General features: G+C 35.4%; 1 protein-coding gene across 1 annotated transcript in view; it reads left to right on the forward strand.

Annotated features, from left to right (window-relative positions):
* The window catches only part of CFAP47 (cilia and flagella associated protein 47), a 302,627-nt gene that overhangs the window by 218,784 nt on the left and 62,692 nt on the right, over positions 1-21,151 (forward strand). Inside the window, exons 53-56 of the mRNA XM_065677208.1 lie at positions 2,047-2,154; positions 4,057-4,168; positions 10,515-10,619; positions 15,076-15,232. Coding sequence (XP_065533280.1) covers positions 2,047-2,154; positions 4,057-4,168; positions 10,515-10,619; positions 15,076-15,232 — 482 coding nt within the window. The remainder of the gene's footprint in view (positions 1-2,046; positions 2,155-4,056; positions 4,169-10,514; positions 10,620-15,075; positions 15,233-21,151) is intronic.

Below are 21,151 nucleotides of genomic sequence, written 5' to 3' on the forward strand. Positions count from 1 at the left end.
GGATACTGTCCTAAAATAACTTCTAAAAACCAAAAAGCTAAAGGTTAGAAATCGAATTTATATAAAAAATTTCAAGTTTAAATATGTTGTATCTCATATAGCATCTTTCCTCTGAGGGCAAAAACCCAACTGAAAGGCAGTAAAATAACCCCTAGTTCTTCTAGTTTGCACTGATTCTGTGAAAAATGTTTTAGAAATTTATTTACGATCAGAAGGCCCCTCTGAAAAATTCAGATTAATTGTTTGTTTCCTAAATTTCAAAGTCCTTTAAAGGAAATAACATGATTTCAATTTTTTCTTAGTATAAGCAAAACTATAACAACCTAACTAAAGCCAGGTGAAGAGCCCTTTAACAATCTTCACATAAATCTGTTCAGGTTCAGAATCTTCCATTAATTAACAATGATCTAGGAAATTAATATGGAGAGTTTTTTTAATTACAATATTTTAATTACATTAGGAATGCCAACAAAACTATGCAGGTATGATAATTATGTATATAGACAGATGACGTCTTGGTCTTAGTTTCAGCTAAACCAGTTCAGCAAGTAAGTGAAGAGTGCAGAAGTGCAAAGCTTATTTTCCTGGAATTTGGCTAGCAAATTATTATTTAATTGAGGAAAACGATTCCCTCTTTTCCAGTGGTATCAGTTGACTGGCAAAAATATGGGGATGGGGAAGAGGGTAGGGTGATATGGAGGGCAGAAACAGGTAAGTTGTGTTCAAAGACACAATATTTACAAAGCCAAAATCCATGTGTTTTGAAGTTTTGTTCAATTTGCTTGTACTGATTTTTCCAAAGACCAGAATAATTCCAGGTGTCATTGTACAATACAGCTTTCAAGCAATATGGTTTTCTAAAAATGAGTACTGTTACCACTGCAGTAAATATCTTTTTCTGTGGGAATTTATAGAAATTATGCATTCTGCGAATGGAGAGAGACATAATTTTTTTTTATACCTGATAATATTACCGGTATCTTTCAAGCGCAGAATTTCCAAACAATATAATAACTGGCAAACTTTTGGGCTGATTTGTAGGCTGGGACATAGAGGAATATATGCAAAGATGACATAAAGCACACCTGTGCATGTGAATACAATTATGCAGTACTGTACTACAATTACAGCTGGGCAGAGGTACTTCCACAGTACATCCAGGCTATCATATTTTTTTTGAAGCCATGCTCTGTTTCCTTTACTATGGCAGCAGCTGGGAACAAAGTGTTATAAAAATGTTTGTGGCAGGTGTATCTTTTCAAATGGATGATTCTTTCCTAAGCTGTTTTTATGCCCACTTTAAAGGCTCTGTTAGTCTGGACCCATAAAGTCATGGAACGGACATAGTTATCTGTCATTTAGAAGAAGAACTGGTCCTTAGTGGGTCATGGGTTTGCACAGTGCAAATCTGCAATAGGAAAGGACTGTGTTCAAATGTCCATCACAGAAATATACTGCTGTACATATCTCACCTAGCAGCAAGCAGTTTTGTCATGACATTTGATTGTATATAAAAGCAGTATATTGAATATTCTTTTAAAGCATACTTCTTTGCCATGCTTATATAAATGTGTCTATGTCTATTCCTCAGTTTCATCAGTAGATTTTAAAAGATTTTCCTTATAAAAATCAGTGAATGCTGTTTCTGTTCCTGTGTGCTATGAGCTCAAAATAGATAGAAAGAACATACTGTGGCACTGAAATGAAATTACAGCTTACTCTTGTAAGTTAGCAGTTGAAATGTTTTTGAGTTGTAGTTTTTACTGCCCCTAAAATGCAAAAAAAAAAAAAAAGTCCAAAACAAACCAGCAAACAAACAACACACAACTTTTAATGCTAAAAAGTTAAGAAAGATGCTGAGATTTTGCTGCATGAATAATTGTAAAAAGTATTAGTTTTGGTAACTGAATTCAGGTAGCAGTGAGAAGTGTTATGGGAAAACTGGTCCCTAATTAAAAAACTTGTGTTAAACTGAATTTTAATGCGTACATTTTTAATAGTCTGCACAAAGGTTGTATTATATTAAGCTTATATATCTGTTTTTAGTATCATATTCCTGTCAGACACGATTGAAGAGTTCTGGTATGCACTGAAGTTGACTGTAGAGAAACCGTTGCCAACTAATATACCTGAAATACAATGTGAGCTTGGAAAGTAAGTACGTAGTTCATAATGCTGGACTTACTGTTTTAAAGGATCATGGAAAACATATGAAAAGTTTACATCAAAAAGCCAGAATAGTGTTGTATGTTTACTGTAGTAGTTTGCAGATGATTTTCATGGATATATGTGTAGATAGAGCTGGATAAATGGAATTGTAGTGTATACATAGATTTCATCTGAAGTCTTTATATAGAAACCACTATGAAAATACTGCAGAAAATAATCATAAAGATCCATAATAAAGAGTTCTGTAGGTTTCTTTTAATTTTTTGTATCTTTTCTCTTTCTGAACTAATATGAACTGGTATTTCTATACTCTCTACTGTAGAGACTTCACTGGTACAATGCTTTGATAGTATTAGGCAGAAACAAGTCTGTCACTCAGCTGCTGGGGATTTATATTCTGGAAGGAGCCCCCTTTACACAAGTTTTAGGGCCTGAAGTTTTGATCATAAAGCCTGAGTGGAAAACCTTCTCTTCTGAATGTTGCTTTTTATATTTTCTTTTTCCTTACTGATTTAGCTATGATTAACTGAGTAACATTTTCCAGAGGATAAATATGTGGAGAAATATGGCAGTTGACCTGCCACAGCTTTCACTAGAGGGAATATCCATTAGATAACTTACAGCAAAACCAATATATGTATCTCATTTTTCATACTTATTTTCTGTTTTCACTGATTCACCTTTAATATCTTTTCTGTGTCCCTTAATGTTATAATGAGAATGTGATTTACAGTCATAAATCTTTTTTTAAAGACAAACAATATATTATTTTGATGGGAAAAGAAGAATTTTGGGGAGTCCTACGAATTCTCTTAAAAATCTGCTCCCTATCGAAGGTATCTTGTGTTTGTTTATTCTCTAATTAGAAAATAAAGAAGGACAGTCTGTCAAACAGAGTGCCAACAGATGTAAAGCATAACATTTAGGCAATCAGCATACTCTAATCTTTGTCCTGGGACAGACACAGTAAAATACATAATCTACATGTTCAACATAATGATTTCCCATTATGCTGTAATGAATAATGTAACAATTGTACAAAATGAAACAGATTTTGAGTCCATCCAGAGAAAGAAAGAGGGAAGCAGGAGGAACCTCTATTGAAATGGCTGGTGTGAAACACTAAGTTTGATTTGAGATCTCAAGGTTACAAGGTGATTGAGAAGAATGGTTGCCTAGTGGCACTAAATCAGAAGCTGTTTGCAGCACCACTTAATTACAAGATTTTCCTGTAAACCACTGCTTAGACAAAAAGGAGTTGCAGATATCATTTATCTGATTACCTTTTAATTTCTGTCCAGTGCTTTTTTCTGATCTACAGAAAGTAAGGAAAGAAAGGTGAAACATGAATCTGCAAATTGGAGCCTAGGAATAAATGTGAAGCTGTGGTGTTAGTTACACTAGAATTCATTTCTACCATATCAAAGTTCAGTACCAAGTTTAAGGCGTTCAGACTAGGCTCCTTCTGCAGACTGTGAAAAGTGATTCCACATCTTGGTGACCTACATTAGGATCAGTTCTCCCTGAAAATATTTTTCTTCATCTTGAGTACTGAGGGAGCTAGGCAGTCCTTTTAGCCAACTTTAACTTCCGGGCAACTGAAATGCACCAAGAAAAATTCTGCCCTTACAACTGACCCAAGTATTAGAATGGTTATTGCTACCATTTATTATTGTTATTAGTAGCAATTAATAATATTAATTAATGCTATTAAATGTGCATCCATACTAGTAGAAAAATACTAATACATAAATTATTATTTATATAATGAAGCATAATTTTTTAAAAAAGTACTAATTTTTCAAGAAAGAAAATGTGATGAATAATAAAATGTGGTGGAAGAAGCTTTGTAATTAATAGTCATTGCATATATGTATTTTTTTCCAGATGTTCTCGTCTATACATACCTCTCTTTAATCCTACCCAAGAAACTCTGGAGCTAGAATTTGTTAACAGCAATCCTACCAATTTTTCAATTGAGGCTGATCCAAAACACCCTGTAAGTAAGATTTCTGTGCTTTCACCTAAGTGATAGAAGAGAGCCTTCTTTCCAAAACACATTGAATTGTGAATCATACTGTGGGTTCAGAATACACAACATAGTATCAAGGATTGGAGGCATTATATTTGTGTATTCTAGAGATTTTCTAGCTTAAGGATGAAAATAGTTAAACTTGAAAAAACAATGCAAGCTGAAGTATAGATGTATTTTCCTTGAATGCTTTGTGGAAAGATTTTGAGAAGGACTACAGTGTTGGTTGCAAATAATATTCAGGTGCTATTAGGAGACGTTGTAAACAAACCAGCTGTACTAGAAGTTTCACAAGTTTCTAAGAATCAACAGGATAACCAGGTAAATATTAAGGGTAAGTAGATAAAATTTTAGTAAGAATTTAAGAATATCTCCTAGTCATGGCAGTTATAACAAACTTGCAGAACCTAATAAGAATAAGAATTTTATCAATTTAGCCACAAGCTTCAAGCAAATACCTGGAATAATTTAATTATCCAAACTCATATTTACCCTAGAATTGATTTTTACTGAGAAAATCTTCTTCCTATTATTATTATGTAGGCAATATTTTCCTTCTCCATCACAGAAGCCCTTCCATCTTGCTGCCTAACACTTTGTCCTTTCAAGGACTGAGAGTAATATAGATGGGCTCAGCTTTCGTATTTTCATTGAGATTGGCTAGAGTTCTAGATGGTCAAGATTCTGAAAAAAATATTTTATTGACAACTGATTGCTACTTAATAGTACAGGTCCTATGAAGAACTCTTTGGATGTTATTAACAATTAATGCCCTTAAATGTGTCCTTTTTATGTCAGGGAGATGAGAAAAAAGAGAACAGATGCGTGGAAACTGGTGCAGGGCATCAGGGGGACCTCTTACTAGAATGTGAATATAGAAACTTTAATGTGAAAAAAGGAAATGAAGAAACCTGTCGCAGACAGGAAATAAATGGCAATTGTACCTTTCTAGACATTAGGAAGATAAATACAGGAAAGACATATGCCAGAGCTGGTTTGTCCCATCCAACCCAAACTACTCGATGGTTCTGTGATTCTATTTGAGCAAACTAGTATAAGGGTCAGAGGGAGAAGAGAGAGGTATATTGTAATAAGATCCTAAAATAAAGTTGAGAAGATAGAAAATAGATTGTATTGGAAAAATAGAGGAATGATACAAAGCTATAATACGCGTATTTTTTGCTTTCTCAAACTAAACAGCTTTCAGCCTCAAACATAGCAGTACAACAAAACCAAATTTTCTTAAAAGAGGCTCTAAAGATAACAGCTAAATTAAACTGCCCTATATTTTGCACACATGGTATTATATTAAATTAACTATAAGCTGTGAAGTGGTTTAGTCTGTCTTTTATGTCATGCATATTAACACATCTTATATTAAAACTCATCAAGTGCTATTACTAATAATGGCATTTGAATAGGAGCAAAGAAACATAATGGATGCAAACTATGTTAATCATGCACTGAATTCTGAAATGTTCATTGTGAATTGCAGTAGTTCTTCCAGTGAAAGGATAGTTTTAGTGAATTTGCTATAAGCAACTACCTAATATTTATTTAATCTCTCTGTTCCTTTTTGAACTTGTTTCTTCCATTACAGACCCATGTTTGGAGAGGTAACATAATTTCCTTCATAATTTTGATGACAAAGGCAGGGGATGCCTTTTAAATACTTGCTGCTTCTCCTGAATGTTACATCCTAGGTTTAGTCCTTCCATACAGCACTGCATTCAACTTCCAGAGATTACTGTTTGTTTTTATAAACTGTAATGTGTTAGCTAATATAAACAAAACATATTAGTTTATATTAATGCCTGGTTCAGTGTCTTTGTGTTGTGTGGACGCATTTTCCCATCTTAAAGTTTCTGCTCTCGTTAAAGCAAATAATTCTTATTAGCAGAAAATTTCTGATTTTAGTGATGCTCGGTTGAAATACAACAATAAAGAGCAAATTATTAGAACAATAGATTGATGATGGATTTGTCCAATTAAGACAGGTAACGTTTGAAGAGAATGAGTAATTCTGGAATTCTGCATATTCTAAATGAGTAATTTTACTATGTCGTATAATTATCCATATTTGGGTTTATGTTGTCTAAGATGTAAAACTGTTGAAGATATTGGGCTGTCAGTCAGAAATTATCTGAAATGATTTCATCGGTCACTGAGTTATGTTAGGTAAACCAGATTCACCAGATATAAGAGAAAATGTTATCTTTCGTACAGATTAGTTGCTTAAATATTAATGAAAATTTTGACTAATATTTTAGAATGTAAACAAATTTGAATATTGTATTTATTCCCTGTGTGTGGAAGTTTGTTGCAGTTTGAGTTTGCAACAGAAGGCATTACTGAAATACCACAAGGGATTATTTTCTGTAGATCCGATTCAGCTTCAAGTGCTGACATCATTAATAATAGGCTTTCCTGAGGTCCAGTTGAATTATGCTCAAGTATTCCTGAACTTCTGGTTGCTTAATGAAATCCAAATTAAATTCAAAGGCTTTAAATCTCTTGTCAGTTTTATCTATATTAGAAGCAGCTCCATTAACTTCTTTGTAAACTGATGAAAATGAGAAAAGTATATGTTTCTTATTAATGGCTTTGCAGTTGTAGCCTAAACCAGCTTTAAATGGAATATACCATTTTGGTTTTCTTTCAAGAAATTGAAGTTTTCAAGGGTTTCCTTTAATGTGAGTTGGATTTCCATAGCATTTATTTATTTACTTATTTATTAGCAGGCTATGTCTAATTTTTTTTTTTTTCGCTTCTTGTCGGTCTTACACTGTATGGGTTAACCTAACATCCTTGCGAATTCTGCCAAAATGTCTAGAAGTTGGAGTAGAAGTGAACTCCCATAAATTTACTTCAAAATTCCTCCCTTGCCTTTCGTTAGTATAGTGGGCAGTATGAGTTTCTGAGAGGACAGTCATCAGAATGTTGAATTTTGTGGTATTTTCCTAAACACAGCTTGCTTTATCTCTAGAACGGAGTGATTTGGGTTCAGCATTTAACAGATGAAAAGTGTCAATCATCAGTAATGCTATGTTCCCCAGCTTATTTCTTTCCCACTCTATAAATACATGGACAGATTTCACATGTATGTGTATTATATCTATATGCATATATATTTATGATGTAATTTAAATGTACAAAAAAAATCTTGCAAATGGGATCATCTATATTGACAAAAAAACCCCCCATGCTTTCACTATAAATCTTCAGCTTGCTATTTCCTGGCTATAAGCCAGCTATAAACTAGGCTAAACCTTTTTCATGAAGCTGTATTCCATCCTGATTAGCTATAAACCACAATTCTTATTAAGGAAAACTAAATTAACAAAGAAGGGCTGCATGAGTAATTATTTTTTGTACAGACTAGAGAATAAACTTCTAAATTTCATGAAAAGCTTTCCTCCTTTGTTGTATTTGTAACAGGAATAAGACGTGTAGTTGCACAGCCTTCTCCAAACTCAGTTTCCGTATTTGAACAGTTATCTCTGATACCTTATAAAAAGCAATAATACCAGTTTCCTTACACATGAGTATCTTAGAAGACACTTGTTTACATAAAGTAAAAAGAAAGGAAGGGGATGGGTTACGTCCAGATTATGTTATTGAATGACTGCAGCAAAGCATGACCTTCTTTAAACATGTTGTGTTATTTCTCAAGTCTATTTTTAAAAGCAATATATTCTTTGATTTTCAGTAGAAAATAAGTTATATTTTTTACCCATCTTTTTATTTAAACCAAATCATTTTCTGGTTATGGTAGAAGAGCATACTGTGTAATATAAAATGTTTAAAACAGATCTATAATGTAAAAAATAAAACTCTTTTCTGCTTTCAGACTGGGCAGTCTGCTGGATTATCATAACTCCATATTGATTATTTAGATTCATTATGGCAGTGCATTTTCTGTCAATGATAGTATGCCAAGTAATGCCTATTGAAAATGGATTTCCAGTCAGTTTTCATCTTTATTGTAGTATTATTCCAAAGAATGTAGATCTCCTAGTGAAATTACTAAAAATTTTAAAACTGTAGTTTTTACTTTAATCATATATTCTTTTGCTGTGACAACTGCTTTTTCATTTCCTTCAAAAGTATTTTGGAGGGGGCAATCATTAAGAGTCTTTCTCCATTTGTAAGTCTTCATTTGATAAATGGGCTGATCTGAGAGAGTAAGCAGAAAATAGGCTGCAAATGAAAGTACAGAATCTCAAAAAAAGGTCCCTGGATACTGAGCATGCCCAGGAACTCAAAGAGAAATGAGCTGTTCAGGTTCATTTTAGATGGTGAACAGCTAAATGAACTCTGGGCTGTGGGGCAGATGGGGGTGGAGGCAGTTTGTGGAAAGGTGACTCTCCCTCAGGTCTGTTATTCTGGTTAATACAGAAGCCTTGCAAAGGTGGTGAGTGTGGGATGGTGGCAGCTGACTGCTGGTGGCAAATATGCCTTCATGGTATCACTCACCTACAGAACATATGAGATTGTGAAGTGTGGGTGACACAGCAGTGCTGTGCTCCCGTATAGGAGGTGCAGGTGCCCTAACAGCCAAGTGGGAGTGGACCCTAAGCAGTGAGCTACATGCTCTGTGTGGGACCCACCTACTTGCCCTTCCAGAAATGCTTTTATCATGCAGTGGAAACTGTAAAATAAAATTTTTAAAGTTTAAAAAAATAGTTCCACCCCCCTGTAATAGACAAGGCAGCTAATGTCTGCAATAAACTGTTATGGCAATATTTTGATAAATTGTTTTAAAACCTTCCACCTTAAAAGAGAAAAATAACATTTCAAGTTTTGTGCATTAGTTGACCACATCTGAGCTCTGTCCTCTCTTCTGCTCAGTGTAACTCCCAATGCCATCAGTAGGAATATCTGTTGTTCAAGGCACATTAACATCTCGGTCCGTAATCATGCTGGTATCCTATAGACACACCCCGAAGATGACTGTAAAGACCAGGACACCTGTGGCCTTTGCCCAGGCACAGCTCTGAGATAGCAGCGAATGACAAGGGGCAGAGAAGAAAAGCAGCATAAGCCTCATCAGGGGCCTCTGCCCTGAGCTGGGAGTGGACACCTCTGTCCCTGCTTCACTCTCTGGGGACTGCAGTTTGTTCTCAGCACTGTGGCCATCACCAGTGGTCCTGATGCTGCACTGGGCCACCGTACCTATCATCGTCATGGCTCTGCTTGCTGTTTCTGGGTGTGATGGGGCAGGGCTACAGGTGGAGGTCCCTGCCTTGGTGTGCCATAAGCTCAAGCCTTCCTTAGCTCCAAGACAAGTACTGTATCAGAGCTAAGACAATTAAAACCCCATGGTAGAAAGAGGTCATAGGGCTTATTGGTGCAGTCAAGCATCTTGCAACTATTAAAAGTAGCAAACAAAAATGAATGTTTTAATAACTTGTGTTTGCTGCCTGTTAGCAGCCTGTTCTTCCAGGGCTGACATTTCCTTTATAAAAGGGCTTGTCAGTGCCAGCTGTTGTAGGGTGCTGTTTTGACCTTTATTAGTTGCAAATTAGATTAATTTTATGAAATACAGCTCTAGTGTTCATAATTCCAATATTCTTACATGCAAACATTATTTAGACATGTATGATATTAAAAACCTAGTACTTTTTTCTTTAATTAAAACAGACATATAATTGCATACTCAGTGATTGTAGTGAATAATTCTCCTGATGCATTGGCATTTTTATTACTTATAATTCTATTCTTTCATTGCTTATCTAGTTCTTAAAAACTTTTATGACCCCATTGTAATCAGATACTTTTCCCTGTGCAATTGAGATTCAAGCAATATACTTCACATGAAGAGAAACCTAGCAACATCATTTATAATGTTGGTTTAGATAAAGGTAAGCAGAAGAGAGACAAAACCTTTATTAAAACCTGCCATGTATTTCCCTTATAAGCCAATTTCTGTCTTTGGAGGTCAGTGTGATAACTTTTTGGTGTCATCAATATGATCAGACACCAAAGTCATGTTTGAATGGAATTTGTGCGAGCCACTGTCCATGTCCTTGGAGCAATCTGTAGCACCAGCTCTAGTTTCTGGGGAATGAACGTGCAGTGACTGCCACTAGGATTGTTTACTGCAGTACGTTTGCTGCCTTAGCAGTCTGTGCTTGCTGTGAGGAGAGAATGCATCTGGTGGAACACATTAATCACATAAACATCAACAGTGTTGATACAAAGCACAAAAAAAGAGAAACAGACAAAAAAAAAACAAACCCAAAAACCAAAAAAACCTAACATTGATTTATTTGCCCACTCTTTCCTTTGCTTCCTTCTTGTGTTTGTACAGGTGATTGTTGCTCCTCATTCTACCACTGAAGTACCCGTGCAGTTCTGTCCGTCTGCCCTTGGAAGAGGCAATCACAAAGCATCAATAACCTTCAGCTGTTCACAGGTATGATACTGTGTTTGCTGTCCACAACAACACCTGGAGTTCAGATTAGATAATATTTTAATAGGCAAGAAAGTAAGGGTTTCAGTCTGTAGGTGAAGTTGAAATTCAATGTGTGGATACATAATGGAAGAGCAAATGCAGATATTCGAAAGTTATAATTTGGTTTAACCTTTTTTTTTTTTGTTACACAGAATTTTTTCTATTTACAATATTAAAACATGATGCAATGGTGTAGAAGCAAAAATAAGTAATGAATAATTTTAGCTTTTTGGCAATTAGTTCTGCTGTTTTTAACAGCAGAAGAATGTCACTTCTTAACATTGTCACCTCTGAAATTAAATTTCTTTCTATTTTTCCCACTCCCCAATGAAATTAAATTGATTTATTTTTTATTTGATCTGAATTTTGGAAGGCAATCCACTTGAAAAAGTGAATTCTTCCTTTCAGTTTATCTGTAAATGATTTTTTACTTTAAGCCTTTTAGAATTGTTGACAATTTCATCTCCAAGTTTTCTTTCTTTTAAACAAGAAACAAATAAATAAAGAATCATGAGTCATCAACATGACCTACTAGCTGGTTAAAAACTGCAACTGGAAACAAAAATGAAACCTGATAATATGATGTAAATTATAATATTTTATCACATGAGCTGTGGTTGAAAAAAGTATTTGCTTTCTGTGTAGTTTCCTCTCTGTATTATTTTTGGATTTTCAGATATCCTAACAGGCTGCTGACCTGTAAATTACTCCAGTTATGTGCTACTAGGAGTTTTCAATAGTGTTATAAGTAATACTGCAAAAACGAATATTATTTTATATGAAGAAAACAAATAGTGAAGGAAGTGATGTGGCCTTTTTTTCCTGATAAAGTATGTTGAACAGACAGGTTATTTGTAAATGGTTTTAGCACAACATTTATTTTCAGGATCTCTGTTTTAAAATATTTATTAAGGACAAAACCAAGGAGACAGCAATTGTCATAAGAATAGTATATATCCAAGGCCAGTTCAAGAGGACAGAATGTCCTTACCTTTTCTGGATTCTAATGGTACATAGAAATCTAATTTTTTTAAAAAAGAAGAAAAAATCTTCACCAAATACAGAAGTAATAAAACAATACAACAATTCATTTTAACAAAGTGAGCCCTGCCACCTGAATCTTGTCATCCAGTGCAACATCTTCTCAAGAAATGTCAAATCTCCAAATTTTCATCTGCAGTGAACTTTAGTCAATATGCCATCCTTCTAAATGCTTTTTCCAGATCTCTTTAACCATATCAGTATATTGGTTTAATATTTGTAATTTCTTAGTGCTCTTTTTAAGCCTGAATCTTGAGAATTCTGTACATTTTTATTAATTTTCACTGCTAGTAAATTAATCTCAGACTATTTTAGTTTGCTAATTGTTATACTGATAACTGATAATGAGTATTTACACAGATACAACTGCCCTTTTTAATTAAGACTTGAAGAATGCTTCTCATCAGTGGCGGATGCCTCAGACAACTTTGAATGTAACCCTCCTTCCCTGACATTGGTTTTCCTCCCTTGATTTTTCTGATTAAATATATCTGAATGGACACTTAAGCCATCTGACAGCTGAATAGCTGACTAATCTAAAATCAGATAATGACAGTACTTACAGGATAAGCCTTAACTACTTCTGATCGTGCTTCTTTGCTGAACTGAGAGAAACTGTTCTGTTCTATTACCTGCTTCGTTTGTTTCTGGTTTGAAGCTGTATGAAGAGCTCTTCACAAAGTGAGTCTGAGTTTAGCTCTAACCATTGTGAAAATCTGAAATTAAGTTTGTTGGGACAGCACAACTGAAAGGTCAGTCTTAACATAATCTGCACCCAGAGTTCTAACATACCTGTATTCTTTTACCACATTGCTAGCGTCCGGGTATAATGTAAAGCATTTAACAGAAGTAAGTAATATTAGAGACAAAATGAACTCAATGTTAGATCCTATCCTGTATTCTTTTCCTAATAATTCTGGTTTTTAAATATCTTATCCTCTTGATTTCTTGCCCGGATCATACATGGTCTTGAGCTCTGTCACAGAGTGGCTCAATGAGGAACAGTAACTGCAGATCAGGCAAGGCAGGCCTGTCCTATAATCAGTATAATTTTTTGGTTGTCTTGCTTTATATTCCTGACCAATGACTAATTTTGTTTGGCTCCGTTAGCTGTTCAGTTTGACAGTTTTTGTGTGTTGTTTTAAAGGTGCTCAGCACTTGAAACAATGGGGATCAAAATGGCTCTGCTTGTTAATCACAAAAAATCAGTGGAAACTGCAGTCTCTAGTTTTTGTAGACCACGAGCCTTCAGCAATAAAGCTCTTCATAGCTCTTTGATCTTTACAGCTCACCTGTAGAAAACATAAGTGTGCTCACTCCTCCCACCCCTATGCTGCACCTCTGTGTGAAACTACTTGCTACGCACAAAGTGGTTCACACAAATTTACAGAGGGTTTGGGAAGCATTGTTAGACTAATATTGCCTCATAACTTCTGTATTAAGAGGTTTGCAGAAATATATATATATATATATATATATATATATATATATAGTTGCTGTGTGCGTAAGCAAGCACAAAGTAGCAATGACTGGCCAGTGTAACCACTAATTGCTTGACATATGCAGCTTTCTGAAACCATGATCTTCCGGTATGCTCATGCCTGTGTTCCAGTCCTTCAAAATAAGCCTGCGAAGTGTGCTCAGGCTATTGTTTATATTTAACTTCTTGAGGGCAATGTGGGAAGGAAGAACGAGTCAGGAACACAGATGCTATGGTATGCTGGCTTGGCAACTGCTGAACAGTTTGTTGTTGACTACGACCAGCAAAGGGGCTTCACCAAGGAGTTAATCCTCTGTTGCTTCAAAGCTTGTACAGTGGCAGCATTCACCTTCCTGACAGAATTTGAATAGTGAGTTGTGTTAGCTTCCTGCTCATGAGTTTGTAACAATAAACAGTCTATAGGCCATGTTTAATTCAACAATGAAGTAAAATGTAATTTTAAAGGGAGGTATTTTTCAATTTTTACTAGACCGAGAAATGTAGAACTTCCTGCAAGCCAAGTAATATAAATCACTGTCTAAATCCTAAACAAAACATAGGCCCTATTTTTATATTCTGAGTTTTAGTATTGGGTAGTCTCTTCTCTACATCAGTATATAAACAGGTTTTCCTCTTTTTATTTTTTTTTAAACCCTGTAGCCTTGGATGACTTCTACCAAATAATTTTCTTCAGTAAGACTAAAATGTCTTTTTTCTTGTTGGATAGAATGTTTCTCTATAATATGATAATAAAGGCATGCCATTTTGCTGTCCAAAGCTATTTTCTGAAGATGTATGATGTGACATTTTATTTATCCCTGTTTATGGTGAGAAGTCTTAATCTATTATTTGCTTTTTACTTTAAGTATTTCCATATTTGTTAGATTTTTGAACCCTGTCTATCACAGATTTTCCCTAATTATTTCAGACAAGCTATGCAGAAGTAAATGCATTATTTCAGATAATGGAAGTAGTGGTTTGAATTTATTTATTTTCTGTTCTGTTTATGATGTATACCTTTTAGAGTTATAATGAACAAAACAGGTCAAAGGGTCACTTTTTGAGCAGTTTGTAATAAGCATCAAGTTTTAGTCAGTTATTATTTAAAGGCAGCAACATGAATGTACAAATTAAACATTTTTCTTAAAATAATATTACCTTTATATTTACCATTCGCCTTTGCTGCTCATTCAGTTTAAAGGTTCCACAGTGAGTGGCATTATTAACATCACTCTTTATAGTCTTAAAAGATTAAGTAAGTGTAGGGCAGGCAACTCCTTACTCTCATGCTGAAAAAAAATGATCAAAATAAACACATCAATTGAATTACATTTTCTTTCTTTTTTTCCTGCTCTGTGGTGATACTCTATATCTGCTAGCTCTTTTCAGTATTATAGATTCTTATGTGCATAGTGGTTAATGTTGTTTATTATTTTTTGAGTAACAATTTTAGCTTTTTGTATGATTCTCTGCTGTCCAATCAAAGAATTATTTTTCTTATTCACTTTTCTTTTGGAAAGAACTTCTCACTTCATCTGCTTTCAGGTTCTAATATATGTGCTTTGAATTGCCCTCTTGCAACCACCTACATCTTTCATTCACTAGACTAGAAGCTCTGAGTAGCTTGGAAGTTAAATACTCTGTGCTCAGAGTAGCCCAAAAGATAATGCAAAGAGGAGACAGGAACATCTCCCAGAATGGGTAGCAATACTTAAGAGTAACATAACAGCTTGCTGGAAGAAGCAAGCAAATAAGCAAGCAAAGCAAGCATTTAACAGCAGTTCACTTACAACAGAAGAGAGACATAGAACACTAAAAGGAAGAAGTAGGCAAAATGCCTTAAAATGTACAGATCTAACTTGTCAAATACTAAATAATGACATGTTTCATCTACAGCTTACAGAGTGGATATTTAACCTTTCGGGGACTGGTCTTCCTCCTCAGCTGATGGAACCAACCAGCATAAGTGCATGTATTGGCCAGCGTTCTTCTGTCATGATATCCTTCAAAAATCCAACTCCTGAAAATGTGGTGGTAGATGTCACCCTGACAGGTACAGAGGTTTGGATTTTTTTGGGGTGAGGAAAGGAACTTAAGCTCCTTGGGTTGCATTAGAAGTGTGAGTGAGATGTGATTACATTTGCCTCATTTCATTTCCTGGCAATGGAGATATTTATTGTGTATCATCATTTACATCTACCCTGGAAAGCTCTGTTAGACAGTGCTGTGTGAGCTAAGAAATAATCCTTTAAAAACTGCTCACGGTAGAACTCTTAGGTCAACAGTCTCATGTCTACATGAAGCTGGTTATTGCCTATAGACTGCCCTGTAGCATTTAGGCAGTGGGGTCTGCTGGGTCTGTTCTGGGAGCTGTATGTCTAAGCCAAATAGCTAATGTGTTGTTTTGGTTTTGTTCCTCCGTTATTTTCCAAAATAATTTATCAGCTAAAGGAGTTAGTAAGGGCAAAACATTTGAGGCTTTTTTTCTGATTGACCTTGCAGGGAAGTATGTTTCAGCAATATTTTCAAACATACTTTAAAAAGTAAAATCCATAATTATCAAAGATTGCCAAATCATACTGAGATTTCACAAATGCTGTAGAACTCAAGTCTGAAGTCCCAGATTCTCCTTGATGACTGAGATTTACTCAGTGAAAGAATAAATTTCACTCTGAGTGAAGCAGAGAGCTATAGAAAGTCTATGAATCTCCACCTAGTTCAGCATAACGTGGTATTAAAAAGCAGGCGCCAAACGATTTTCTGGCACCTTCATATAGCAAAAATTGAAGATAAACCTTCCAGTGGCTCCTGACACCAACTCAGTAGATGGAGAAACATAAGAGAATAGCAAATTCAAACCTGTGCAAAGGTAAGTCAGGTTTACACACTCATGGTGTGATTTGGGGTGTGTGGCACATAAAATAAGTGAAGAAAGGTGACTTTTAAAAATGGAGATTCATGTTTATTTGTTGAATGGAACTCACGATTTTTAATTACACCTTCTGAAATACGAATTGGAAACACAGAAATACAGCTTTAGCTGCATATGGAGTTAATATATGGGGGATTTTGCTGATTCTTTTACCTGAATAGTGTCTGGTCAAGAGCATTTTATTCTCATGACTGAATTCTCTATGCTTTTGCTGACAAGTACTTTAGTACAGTTTCCATGTGTAACTGCTGATGTATTTTCATTCTCAGCTATCACAAAATAGAGTTCCACTTGTAAATGATCAGACCACTTCTGAGTTTCTGTTGATGTTCTCATGTGGACAACAGTGAAGGAAGAAACAGTTTGCAGTGGATCCAGTACACACTAAGTGAATCATGACTAAGCTGTCAGGGGACAGTGCCAGCTTTTACACGCTGAGCAGACCTGGCAGAGTGTGGAACAGAGTCATGTCCAGAACATACAGAAAGCTCAAAAGTGATGTTCATATTAGAAAAGGGAGCATAAATATCAACATTTAAGTTTTCCACTAGCAACGAAATGTTGTTGAAACGCCAGTTTCTTCCTCCACAGTGTTGGATCTGCTTGGTGTTATTATTATGCTTACAAAAGGGTCTCTTGTTACACTTGCCTTCTTACTGGTAGCCAGGTTTAGTTCCACAATGACCTCTTCACTTTGTTAGGTCTTTACCATACATTGTATAATTTCTTTAGGGTAATACCACAAAATTATTTATCGCTAAAGTGAAGCCGAAAAACAAATAAGGCAATAGTTTGCACTTTGGCAATGTGCAGTTATGGCTAAAATAGCTCAAGACCAAGCAAGGTGTGACAAATCACTCATGCTTTGCACTGTTGACTTAATATAAAGCCCCATGGCCTGTTACTAGCAGTGGCGATAACATATTCCCTGTACTACACCTAGATGGAAGGAAGAAGAGCCGAATGTAAAAGTACTATGAGCATACTTAGCAAAATCATCAGGAAAGCCAAAATACCTCAGGTGTGAAAAGTAACAGGGAAGGTATGGTCTCTCAAGAAGGAGTTCTAAAGGTAGGCTAGTTGCCTAAAGCAGCTTAGGGAAAATGCAGATAGTTCCATTGATGGATGGGGGAATCAGCTATTTAGACAATGCGGAAAAGGCTGAAGTGCACAGTGCAGTTTTTTGCTTGTCTGCAAGCAAAACTTGAATGAATTGCACGTCGTCTTGCAATCCATTTCAAAGCACATGAAGTTCAAGAAGGTAATCAGAAGTCATCAAATAGATTTGTTAAGTACAAATCAAAATGACTAATGTTGTTGCCTTCTGTATGGAAATCAGTGATTATACAAATAAGGGAGGAGTAGTGGATGTAATATACTGTGATTTAGCAAGACTTTTTCATGGTTCCTTGTATTTTTGTTTGGAAGCTGAAGAAGTGTAAGCTTCATGAGCAGACTGCTGAGTAGGTTGAAAACTTGGCTGAACTGTTGGTCTCAATAATAGTGATCAAGACCTCGACAATCAATTGCTGGCTGGCAATGAGTGAAGTACCCTAGGGGTCAGCACTGGGGCCCCTGTTATTCAAGACCTTCATTGATTACATGGATTATGAAATGTTAAGTAGGGAAAGTGGCTGACATGAATGGTAGATCTTCAGTCCAGAGGTACTTCAATAAATTGTTAGTATACCTCTCTTTTTTAATTGCTCTTTTTCATGAATTCATCATTCCTGTAGCAGCTGACAGTAAACTTCACATTGTTAGTAGTGCAATTTTCTTCTAGAATGTTAAACCTGTATATTTTTCCCTAATTCCATCTGCCCTTTGTGTTTATCTTAGCTTAGACACTTACAGAAGCACTGTGAATTATTTGACCAGGAAATAACTGCTTATATAATCTCTTGAACTGTAAGTGTGTATGACATGTGTGCTACAAAGTTCTGCATTGCATCTCACGGGGTACAGCATGCTTTATTCTAGTGTAAAGTGCAAGCTGGTATTCTGATTTGTACAAGAGCAATTAGAAGAAGCAAACTGCTTGGCTTTTTGAGCACAATTCTAGTGCTGGATAGCACCGTTTAGTAGGCTAATACTAAGTATAATTTGTAAAAAAGCTAATCTAATGTGCTATTTGCAAAAATAATAAAAAAACCTGACTTATCCACGATGCAATTTCATAATAATTTATAAAGCATAAATATTGGTACTAAACATTAGCAAAACAGATGTTGTTTAAGTATTTTAGTGAGAACATAGATATCTTTGCAACTATGAAGCATTATTGTCCCAGGGATATTTTCAGTAATAAAGACAGTGCAGAGGCAGCTGGCTTAGTGAAAGACTGATGCTAGGTTTTATGCGTCAGAAGTTGCCAGTTTTCATTTTTCTCTATGCATTAGTAGATCTGACATGATGATGACCTGATGTTTTTGCTGTCTATGGAATTATGGAAAGTTTTCTTAGAGATAAATTATTTTTGTACTGTGATCTTTATGGAAATAAGACCATACTTATCCTTTAAAAGCTGTCTTGAATTTGTTAATCAGTTTAATATTTAATGTTACTTTTCTCATTCAGTTGCTGCTGGTGACCTGTATATCATGTTTGCTTGGTTTTAATCACAATAAGACAGTTGAGTTATGCATTCAGACTGTCTTTAAACATGTTCGTACATGCTATGATTTGCTCTATGGTCTAATATTTGCTGTAATTCCTATTTCCTTCTTCCCAGAGGAAATCTAGTATTATAAGCAAAGTCAAGGATGCACGACTTCAGCTTAGTATTTCTGGCCCTTACATATGCTGGGAAATAATTTCCATAAAGACCTGTATATTTAGCTGAATGTTATCAAGACATAGTTTACCTCAGATGGAAGCAGATAGTATTTTAATATACTAACTTTGATATTGTATATACCACAGCAATGAAGATATGTTAGCCCAGTGTACAGTAAAAGCTAATTAACTTGGGGTTTTACAACATTAGTAATGAATTTGCCATACCACAAGACTATAATCAGGCTGGTCAGAAAGTTATCCTAGTATGAATATATTATTCATAGTACACTTTGTGTCCTACCAATAACTGAACTTTGGTACTTGTGAACTTGCTTTTTCACGAACTTCCTTTTTTTTTTTTTTTATTAACTACTGTTGGTTGTTTGGTTGCTTTCCCTGGTCTATTTTGCTTGTATCAGTTTGAGCTGTTCAAACCTGAATGTTATTTCAAGACCATTTATACTCCTAAATTATGGAGAAGACTGGATCTGTTATCCATGTTATGATGACCTATGTGTTAGTTTAATGTGTTTTGACATGAAGAACCTACGTTTGTTCTAGTTTCTCTCATGGCAGTGCAAAAACACACTCAGAAAAAGAAAAGCTAATTAGGAATGACTAATATTACTTCAGACATAACAGTAGGAACCTTCTATCTGAATTAGTTAACACAAATATTTTAGTCTGAAATCACAGAACGATGGAATGGTTAGGGTTGGAAAGTATCTTAAGATCATCTAGTTCCAACCCCCTGCCATGGGCAGAGATACCTCACCCTAGACTGTGTCGCCCAATGCTCTGTCCAAGCTGGCCTTGAACATGGCCAGGGATGGAGCATTTATCACTTCTTTGGGAAACCTGTTCCAGTCTCACCACCCTCACAGTAAAGAACTTCCTCCTTATATCTAACCTGAACTTCCCTTGTTTAAGTTTAAACCCATTAGCCCTTGTCCTATCGCTAAAGTCCCTGATGAAGAGTCCTTCTACTGCACCTTTGTAGGCCCCTTTCAGATACTGGAAGGCTGCTATGAGGTCTCCACACAGCCTTCTCTTCTCCAGGCTGAACAGCCTCAAATTTCTCAGCCTGTTTTTATGTGGGCGGTGCTTAAGCCCCCTTATCATCATCATAGTCTTAATTTATTCCTTAAGGAGTGACAGCCTAGTCATTCTTAAAACCTGTTTTTTTACCTGAAAAATATTAATCCAAAAAGTAGAATTGTTCCTGTCAGCAGATAACTCAACTTCACAGAAATTTTTGAATCTATCTCCGAGAATAGCGCTTAAACTTGTAGTTTTAGTAATATAAACCCAAAGCTACTACCATTTTGAAACCTCTTAGCTGATATTTTAGCATTAAAGCAAGTTAGCAGAATGCCTTCCATTATTTAATCTCGCACTGGACTCATCACGTTATTTGCTGATGTTATTGGAGGCTATCGAGAAGGCAGATTGGGGAAATTGACAGAAAGTAGCAAGTCAGGAGATAGAATTAAATGTTAGATTGATCTTGGTCTTTACAAATTGTGTTTCAGACCATGTGCCTCTTCTTAAGAGAATTAGAAGTGGCAACAATGAAAATAGGGCATCTTGATTAAAGTGTGCAAGTAATAAACATCAACATGTATAGATTCACCTAATACTTTAAAGAAGATTACAGAAGTTTTCTGTATCTTGTTTACAAGTAAGATTTTGATAGGCAGTTTCTGCCCTAGACAGTTGTGAAATTATGTTTATAATTGCATAGTTTAGGACTTAAAATAGAAATTAATTGGGAATTGTCATATCTGGACCATTTCTGAAGCTGCCATTTGCATTTCTGAAGCTTTGTCAAACCCGAGAGCATTATTCCTCAGAAATGTTTCTTTCTGTGAATTTTGACTGATACTGTAGCACAGTCCTTTATTTTGAATAATTATAGAGCAAGTAAAACTACCCACCATCTGTTTGTGATGCACAGATGAAATCTTTGACCTCTTAAAACTTAGCGTTTCCTGACTGATTTTAATAGCAATAAATTTTCTTCCCAGGACTTAGATACATATCCGTGGCTTAAATCTGCAGCTCTTATTCACGAAAGCCTTCATAGCTATACTAAGAATATTCTTGAGAGTAATGTTTATTTAACAGCAGGTAATTTTCCCTAATATGAGCCAATGATCAGGGCTACAGAGTACACAAACTCTCGTTACAGATCATTTAAAAAGCACTTGTACTATTTTGGCTGTTTTAAGCTGAAAGTTATTGCTCTTCTGTAAATACCAC

This window comes from Lathamus discolor, chromosome 4, assembly GCF_037157495.1.
Source record: "Lathamus discolor isolate bLatDis1 chromosome 4, bLatDis1.hap1, whole genome shotgun sequence".
In the NCBI taxonomy this organism is placed as follows: Eukaryota; Metazoa; Chordata; class Aves; order Psittaciformes; family Psittacidae; genus Lathamus; species Lathamus discolor.